Consider the following 10,000-nt stretch of genomic DNA (forward strand, 5'->3'; position numbering starts at 1 on the left):
AGATTATTGACAGATTATTGACAATATGGAGATGCCAATCAGCCTACAACGCATGTCTTTGGACTGGGGGAGGAACCCCAGAGTACCCGGAGGAAATCTCCAAAGCACCCCCAAACCCCCAGTTATTTAATAACTTTTATTCAATAACTACAGTGACACTAAAAGCAAAAGGTATATCCTTACAAGAGTGTGGAATGTACTGTAAGTCTGGACTTGCTGATGGGTCCAGGGATTTTACTGGGTTAAAAATAAGCCCTTTAATTATCCTTCCACTTTTCTCACGGCACAAGATAGCTGAACCTGATGGTATTGAGAGGTACATGCGGATGATACATCTCTATGCAATTTAAATAGGTTACTCAGTATACTTAGCATGTTTTGTGACGTGCTAGAAATGAGTGAAGTGTACCAAGCGTGAAGCTTAATCTCCTGTGCCAATTCTCACCCATGCCCTACACTCCAGATGGCTTCTACAGATACGTGCCATCTGCCAGTCCAGAGCACCGGGAAGATAAGCAGTGCACACACACACACACACACACACACACACACACACACACACAAATATGCAGAAAGTCGGACCATGTGTCAGTGCAAGGTAAAGAGGATTACACATCTCTGCATCACTACTGCAAAATTACACTAAAGCGCCTTACACACACACACACACACACACACACACACACACACACACACATATACACGTTTTTCTGACGGTCCTAGTGAGGACCTTCCACTGATAAAATGATTGATGCAGCTAAGTAATGCTTTGTCTACACTTTCTCAGTAAGAAAGAGGTAAATTTTTGACTCACAAGGTCCCACAAGGTCAAAACTGTCAGATATTCCTTTCCTTGTATAGAGATTTGGTCCCCACCAAGATATAACAACATGTCCTCACACACACCTCAAGCAATGTCTAAGCACAAACTTAGAAGACACTAACCCCCAGAGCCATCATTAAAACAATACCCCATTACTATGACTCCTCTCAAGCAGAGAGATCTGAGACTTTCTCCCAAATCCCACACCACATAGAACACAAAGCCCCAGATACACATTCAGTGTAACAATACATATATGTATAACAGATCACAGAGCAGCAAAACAATGTTTCCCACAAACGTGAAAACCTGATCCTGGCCCATGATATAAAAGCACACTATATTTTGAAAGTGTACTCACAGGGCAGGAGGAACAAAGGCATTCAGTACAAAGCAGTTTTGAGTAAATAGCCCCCCTGAAACATTTGAACATTTGTCCTGTCTCACAAATATAAACAAAACGCAGCTATTCTTAGAGGTCAGGCTCCCAACCATGAGGCGGTCAGAGAGACATCAATCGTTGTGTAGCTCAAGCTCTAATGCACTGCTTTCAAACTACATAAACAACGACCATCACATCATGTCCATAAATATCAGCCTCACGAGGTAGCTGAGCACTTCTGCTAGAGCATAGATAGATAAACAGACAGACAGACAGATAGATAGATAGATAGATAGATAGATAGACAGACAGATGGGTGGATGGACATACACACACACACACACACACACACACACACACACACACACACACACACACACACAGACAGACAAATAGCAGATAGCTTGATTTGGAAAACAAAATGAAGAAACCCTAACATCAGCAATACAGATAGCAGTTCACCCTTGCTAGGACCTCTATAAAGCACACATGGCAGTACACTTACGTCAGCCTTACTGGTTCCACATCAAGGAGTTTCAACTGAAGGACAAAGCTCATGGGAATTTCACAACACTGACCCATACCCATACCCGTTCTAACAAAGTACAAATTATTTCATCCAGCCCATGCACTGTATGGAGTACAGTGTATTGGCTACACTTGATGGGACTAGAACCTGCATGAAGAAATCCAAAGCAGTGCATACAGCACAACCAGCGCATACAAAGAAGAATTAGGCCAATTCTAGCTGTCAATAATCATCCAGAAATGTGCCCTCAATTTTTGGATGTACTTAAAGACCAGTCCTAAAAGACTACTGAATTTTAAAGGATAGGACATACTTGCTTTTAACTATGCATATGTATACCCAAGATGGCTGCCACATGTATCCTGCGGTCACTAGGGGCATCCTCAGAAATGAATGCGACATGTCCGTGTGGTGCAATATCAGTGTAAATAGTGGGGGCAGCCTTGCATCATGCGACACTGTGTCCACAACTGACTAAACAAACTATATCATTGTGTCTCAAATTGCATATGTATGTACTGTTCTAGATTCCACTGAGTACTAACTATTATGTTTAGCATTTAAACTTTAAAAACCTCTCACCTAGACTTCAAACCTACCAAAAGGTCTGTTTTGGTTTTCTGGATTTTCTAGACTAGTAAATACTTTTGAATGTAAGGATAAGAGCTGGACCTTCAAAAGAGTTCCCTCAGTCAGAGGTTAACTCACTGTAACACACACTAACACAACTCCGAGCCCAGGTCAGCACTGCTTTAATACCCAAGATCAGTACCAGTCAGCTCATCAAACAAAGTCAAACTCAATATCTGGAACACTTGCAATGTGAAACTGCAAGTCAGAGTAAATTCAAGTATTATCAGGCCCTAAACAAGGAGTACAAACCGTACGAATATTCAAATCAATGATTCAAAAATCTCCTCAGAGTTTCTATCAGGGGAAAAAAATCAGAGACAGATCCTGACCAGGTATAGGCCCAGTGCCCAGAAACAGAGAAACATGTGCCTGCCCAGAAAGGAGAGAGTGTCTGCTAACTGCATAACAAGTAAGGTCAAGACAGAGGTGCACTTCTTTTAACCCCCAAATTCCAAACTTTCATCCCAAACTTCACAGACATGACCCCAGTGGAAAGATTACAGATCTTCCTTGGGAGAGGGCACACAACAACACTCACCTCAAAGCATATGACCACATGTTCCCCCTGAGAGACACCGAGTGACACGTCCGCAGTCCTACAAACATGCCTCCCTCCCCATATCATACCCCACTATCCCTTCTGTTATTACCATTGTCCTTATTGCTGTTACTCTTGGTTTGTTTACTGCTATAGTTAGTGTTCTTTCTTTTATTGCCATTATGACCACTGATATTGGTATTGTTTCTCTTGCTAATGTTACTGATTGTGACAGTGAGACAGACAGACAGACAGACAGACAGACAGATAGATAGATAAGCTTGAGTGCTGTGAAAAAGTATCCTGATGTCTGCTGTTTTTGTGTATATCTCATACTAAATTGCTTCAGAAATTAAAACAAAATATAAGATAAAACAAAGGCAAAAATTCGGCACAGTAGTGAACCTTCCCAGAAGTGGCCGACCTTCCAAAATTCCTTCAGGAGCACAGCACCTACTCATCCAGAAAGTCACAATAACATCAAAGGAACTACAGGGCTCTCTTGCATCAATAAATCTCACTGGTCATGATGCCACCATCAGAAAGACACTGGGCAAAAATAGCTTCCATGGAAGCGTGGTGAGGTGAAAATCATTGCTAACCCAAAATAACATTAAGACTTTTTGCCAAAACACACCTTGATGATCCTCAAATTTTTTGGGAGAATGTTCTATGGACTGGTGAGTCAAAAGTGGAACTGTTTGGAAGACAGGGGTGCCATTACATCTGGAGTAAACCAAACACAGAATTTCACAAAAAGAACATTACACCTACTGCGATGGATTGGCACCCTGTCAAGGGTGTACCCCGCCTTGTGCCTGATGCTCCCTGGTATAGGCTCCAAGTTTCCCCATGACCCTGAAGAGGATAAGCGGTATAGAAGATGGATGGATGGATGGACATTACACTTACGGTCAAGTATGGTGGAGGAGGTGTGATGGTGTGGGGATGCTTTGCTGCTTCAGGGTCTGGGCAACTTGCAATAATTGAGGGAAACATGAATTCTGATCTCTACCAGAAAATCCTAAAGGAGAATCCTAAAGTCTTCAGTCTGTAAGGTGAGACTCAAGCGCAACCGGATTATGCAGCAAATCCAAAGCATAGGAGTAAGTCCTAGTGACAGAAGTAAGTGACAGACTGATCTCCAGTTATCGGACAAGTTTGGTTGCAGTTATTGCTGCTAAAAGTGGCATAACCAGATTTTAAGTTTAAGGGGGGACAATTAGTTTTTCACATTGGTGAAAGGTGTTGGATAACTTTTTTGCTTCAATAAAAAAATAAAATAAAAACTGTATTGTGTGTTTACTCAGGTTACCTTTGTTTTATGTTGTCTTTCATTTGAAGATCTAAAACTATTTAGTATGAGAAATACACAAAAAGAGAAGAAATCAGAAATACTTTTTCACAGCACAGACACTAGGTAGGTAGGTAGGTTTTATCTTCTACCAGGACACACAAACACACCGTGTCTAGTGTGTACTAGTGGGTAACACCATCATTTACATACAAGACGACTCTATAAAATTTGCAAAGAAGCGACAGAGAATTACTTTATGTCATCAGTAACAGTGACTAATTGTGATGTTGAATGTGTGTCAGTGGGGAGCTGTGAAATGCAAGCTGTGGCCTGATGGTAGTGTTTTAGTGAAACCACCAGCTCTGCCTGCACTTCCAGCCTGGCCCTGATTCAGAAAAGGACTGATTGCTAACACTTAATGCCAGGGATTAGCAGCCTGATTTCTGTTTGAGGGCAGAAAATAGGGGACATTTTCTGTGATTTTAGGTTGCAGATCAAAAAATCAGGCCACCACACAGATACACGCAATTCTTGTCTTACGCATGTATAGAATTAAACACAGGATAGAGATTATGTGGTCTTCTAATATGAGCATGGAATGAATGATCTAACCAAATAGATTATATAAGGTAAGTAAAAACACAACTGCAGTGACATCCATCCACCCTACAAGAGCACATATGACACTAAAAAAGAATTTAAGGATTGCTAGAGGTTGTTTAGAGGCTGGTGTGGACTACCGCATTCCCAAAGGAGAAAGAAAATTAAACTAGTTCATTGATGTGGTAATAATTATGTAGACAGCAAGAGAGGGCTGGAAGGCAAGTTTTGCATATGCGCATATTTTCATTTTTCATTTGAATGATGACAGATTGATTAGAGAGTGTGTGTGAGTGTGAGAACATGCAGATCTGAAAACAAGATCATCTCCAGTGGATTTGGAACTAAAAGTAGGACATACTTCCAAATTCTGCATCCCAGCAGGACAATCTTTTACACTATAGTGCTCAAAATCTTTATAGTGACACAGTATCTTGAATAAGTATTCTGGAACAGCACCCCCCTACCTCAACACTCCCCTTGAGGCTTACGTTCCCTCACACAATTGGTGATCGGTTAACGACCAGTGCTTAGTAGTGCCTACTCAGCGTGACTCAAGGTGCCTTTCCAGAACCTTCAAACTAACTGTCCCTCAGTGGTGGAATGAACTTCCAACCTCAATCTAGACCGCAGAATCTGTCACTATTTTCAGAAAACAGCTAAAGACCCACCTCTTCCATGAGCACTTAACTAACCCCTAAAATGCCAAGCCCACATTATTTTAAAAAATTTTAAATAAATACTCTTACACCTCTACTCTGCACACTTTGCTTCTCTAGAACTCAATTATAAATATTGCAGGGTAGCACTACTTGTTTTGTTCTCCGCTTGATATATCGCTTTGCTTGCATTTCCTCATTTCTAAGTCACTTTGGATAAAAGCATCTGCTAAATGACTAAATGTAAATGTAAGTATTCACCCCTTGTATAAGTGTTACAGCCTAAAACTGGACTTAATTTATGTCATCGATCTACACAAAAACGTCCACAATATTAAATCACAAAGTGTAAAAGTGTGATGCATGAGTATTCTCCCCCATTGCTGTGAAACCCCTAAATTAGTCCCAGTGTAACTAGTGCCATCAGAAGTGACAAAATCAACCTGTGTGCAACTAAAGTGACATGTGGTCTCAATGTGAATAAACCTGTTCCTGGAAGGGTGCAGTTTGGTAGAGAACATACCTAAACAAAAAGCATTATAAGTACAAGAAGCTATCAAATCTGGTCTAACTTTTAGAAAAATATCAATCAGGGTTAAAAAAAAATCCCAAACTTTGAACATTCTGCAGCGCATCATTAAATCCATTGTTATATAACAACAACTGCCTAGAGGAGGTTGCTCAACTAAAGTTAAAGTAGTGCCCAGTAAGGCATTACACAGAGCATCAACCCAAAAGCTGATTAATCCCAATTAAGTCTATTTCAGTTCCAGGTTGAAACCAGGGGCGTTAGCTGGACTGTTAATCATGCACATTGAACCCAGATTCTTCTCAATCAATAAACCTGTGAAAAAGTATTTCTAAATAAACTGTTTCCATATATTTTTTGAGGGCTAATTACTTAAAAATGTGAAAATTGGACAAAAAGTTATCATAAAACCTGAATCGGGTGTTATAACTGCTTGCAGGACTACCAAAATGATAAAATATAAAACATGTTGGCTATCTAACACAAGACTAGGCTAATTTGGTGTCACTAGCCAGGGGAAAGCACAACTACGCTATCGTTGTATTGGTTTAGCTGCTACAGTGCCATGCAAAGTACGTTATCTGTCCTTATACTCTGCTCATATCATGTTCATGTAACTTGGAACTCATATACAGACATTTACACACCTTGCTTTCTTGCTCAATATGAGAGGATGTTTGTGTTTCAGTTTCAACCCTTTTACTGGTAAAAAAAGATATCATATATCCATTTTCCCCTCACACTGACTGATTGTGTGAGGTAGCATTTGTCAGGATGGAGACCCATCAGCCAATAAGACACACAAGTATTTCCACGTGTTTTCCTGTAAACCCTGTCGAATTGATCTTGCCTCCATTCACTGAAGATAAAATACAACACTCCTTTTACTGTAGATAGAAAATCACAACAGTGCCGATTTATTTTAGTGACATTCAGTTATGTAGTGATAAACTGCTCCAAGTGGAGAATTATTTGGAGCCAAAGAAAAATTTTGGGGGGCTACAGCCCTGAATGCCCAGACCAGGTTATGCCCCTGGATGTAACATTACACAATGTGGAACATTTCAAGGAGGGTGAATATTTATGCAAGGCAATGTACATCAGTGATTGAACCTCTTAAACTGAAGACTACAAGTATGCAAACTCACAAATTCTTAATCTGCTCTCAGAAAATGTCTGTGCTTTGACTGGTCTCTATTGGACACCTGAGCTTGGTCTATCAACTGTATTCAGGTAATAGTCTTGAAAACGCTTGTAGCCCATAGCAACCGCCTCTGAAGGCATGATAAATACAGCTGACTCATGCTGTCACTACACAATTTCTGGAGTTCTAAGAATATGATTCCCTGTGCAGAGTGTTAAATGAGCTAATAGGATATGGCAAGTAGATAAAAAAAAAAGTAGATGCTAAAAAATTTGTTTCCATGCCCACAGCTGTGTCTGACCCACATTTTGAAACTGTGCCAATGAAGACCAAATTTATTTGACCTTGTTGAATCTAAAACACTCCATCAGGCTAGTGGAAAGTTTAATTCTAGGTGATTCAATGCAATCAAACAGGATGACTGGCCTGTTAATCACTCTGCAAATGGCCAAAAGCCATTTTCTTTTCTTTTCTCACTCTCTTTTTGAATGTTCAAATTTAGAAGGTCCTACAAAGCACACTAAAAACAAGCAAAGGCATTTAACATTCTTTTATTTGCAGAGTATGTTCCAAGTGCAATTTAGATGTTAAACTCTATAATCTATCTAATGCACTTTTTTATGATGTCTAATATCATGTGAAGACCATAAAGCTGTTCATGGCCTTTAGAGTAAGAGTCACTCAAAAATAACTTCATCACCATGACTACAGTACTCCTTTTTTTTTTTTCTCTTCCATTTTTCAGCTTCAACAGAAATTTTACCTCTTGTATTTGTTGCCATGTCTGCCACCTTCTGAAATGCATCCAGGAAAGCAGCCATTGCCAGTACCGTGGTCCTAAAGAGTGCATCGAGAAGTGAAGTGTTGATTAAATTTTTTATAACAGCAGCTCTGATAGTAGTGCCAGCTATAAGGCAAATCACAGGTTTATATTAATATGCACATTCTAATATATTATAGTTCTATAGTAACAGGTAATTCACAGGGACATTTATGCTCCATGTAAACTAAGTATAATAACAAACATAATACAAATAATTAACAAGGTAAAATATCTAACCATTGATATGACGTTTTCTGTAGGGAGACATTTATTTAACATATATGGAAGCAGTCTCCAGTTTCAGTGCTTTATAACAGTCAGTGAGGATGTCCCTTTAAGTTTTCCACTACTGAAAAGTCTAACAAGCTGCATCTTTGTCTTAATAACTTCAAGAGAAGGCAGGGGAACAACTGTGCATAGCTTGTACAATATAAGTGACAACAAGAATTAACTGGTTTCATAGATATTCCACAACATAAAATGTAACTATAAATGGGTAAAATGTATGACATATCATTCTTTAGTTTTAAAAAATTGTAATTGTTAGTTAACTATTGTGGAATAAAACACTTCGGGACAGGCTGTGTAGCATTAACGCCGCTTTACTGTACATCAGGCCACATGAAACCACTGCGTCGTTGATTGTTTTTCTATTTCGGCACACCCCGCTTTGTTTTATTCCTTCCGTTAAGTTTTTAAACAGTGTGGAAATTATATAGACTACAAAATGTAAACAATTCAGACATTATATAAATTAAAAGAAATTTACACAATGTAGAAACTATATAAACTAAACACCACATGAGATCAACAGATGTTTCTTTAGTGGTGTAGTTTTTCTTTTTTTAGGAAAACTATTACATGATAGATAATACCAGATAATAAAAAATATCTGCATAATAACTTCTCCTCAAAGTATCCACATTGAGATTTTATCACTGCTTTTTAAATACAAGTCATTGTATTAAGATAAGCATTCTGACCACTAAGACATCATTCTGGAATCATGTATAGTGCTGTACATCATTCAGGACACATCTAACAATTTGGAAAATATTTGAAACATAAAAAGATGCATATATACACTTTCCCCTTTTTATTTGAGCTTTTATAGTAGCTATTATATGCCAAATCTCTAGAAAAGTTCAGGAAAAGTCTCTGATCACTGTGAAAATGTATCACCTGAGTTGCGAGTGTAGCTTTGTGGCCTTGGCACTGAAGTCCTCCCACACTGGGTATGAGTTCTAGTGAAAGAGCAGCAGCGTCATGTTAGAAAATCACCAATGACATCAAATCTATGAGCCCTATTTTTATTATCCAAACAGGTATACAAACTTCACACACACAGTCCAGTCTTCACATCTAAATAAGAAACATCAAAAAACACTTCAGATGAGGAACAGATGTTTAGTCAAACATAAACAGACTTCCATTCACACACATTACACACTAATATCGGTTTAAAACAGTGAAGCCAGGAAAAATGTCCCTGAAGCCGTCATCTACCAGAATCACAGTAAAATAATATTTGGATATAAAGAGTCTTTCAGAGAGAATGCTTTGTCTGTGTACGGTTTCTTTTTCTTCAATTCACAGCCTGCAGGCAACATACAACAATTTCATGACTCCAATGAAAAACAGATTTGCCTTGTTCAGCAGATGCTCTTCAGACTGAAAGCAGGAAAACATTAAAACAGGCAGTTACCTATTAAAACCTTGTGAACACAACGTCCAGGCCTAAGAGCTTCATTTTTAAAACGGATACTAAAAGCATTCCCAAGAACAAATGTCTTCATTAAACATGAGTGTACTGAATGTGACTGTATTACTACAGGACTGAAAATTGTGTAACTGGTGTAAGGAAGTAAGAGTCTCTAATAGCCATGAACAATAATGCACATCTTTCATATGATCTCTGACCTGGAGGCGACTGAAAGGAAACTATCTGAACACACCCAGTTCCTTGTTGAATTATATACAAAAGTGACTTTCTTGTATTGTTCTGGTATTATCTCAGGATCCAGAACTAACTGGTTGTAGATA

The 10,000-nt window shown here is 38.9% G+C and overlaps 1 protein-coding gene across 4 annotated transcripts in view; it reads right to left on the reverse strand.

Annotated features, from left to right (window-relative positions):
- The window catches only part of mtss1la (MTSS I-BAR domain containing 2a), a 38,894-nt gene that overhangs the window by 24,151 nt on the left and 4,743 nt on the right, over positions 1-10,000 (reverse strand). For all 4 annotated transcript variants that reach the window (XM_053622861.1, XM_053622863.1, XM_053622862.1 and 1 more), the window contains exons 2-3: positions 9,140-9,201; positions 7,898-7,971 (exon numbers count right to left, since the gene is read on the reverse strand). In XM_053622861.1, the coding sequence (XP_053478836.1) occupies positions 7,898-7,971; positions 9,140-9,201 (136 nt within the window). The remainder of the gene's footprint in view (positions 1-7,897; positions 7,972-9,139; positions 9,202-10,000) is intronic.

Source organism: Ictalurus furcatus, chromosome 4 (assembly GCF_023375685.1).
Source record: "Ictalurus furcatus strain D&B chromosome 4, Billie_1.0, whole genome shotgun sequence".
NCBI classification, from domain to species: Eukaryota; Metazoa; Chordata; class Actinopteri; order Siluriformes; family Ictaluridae; genus Ictalurus; species Ictalurus furcatus.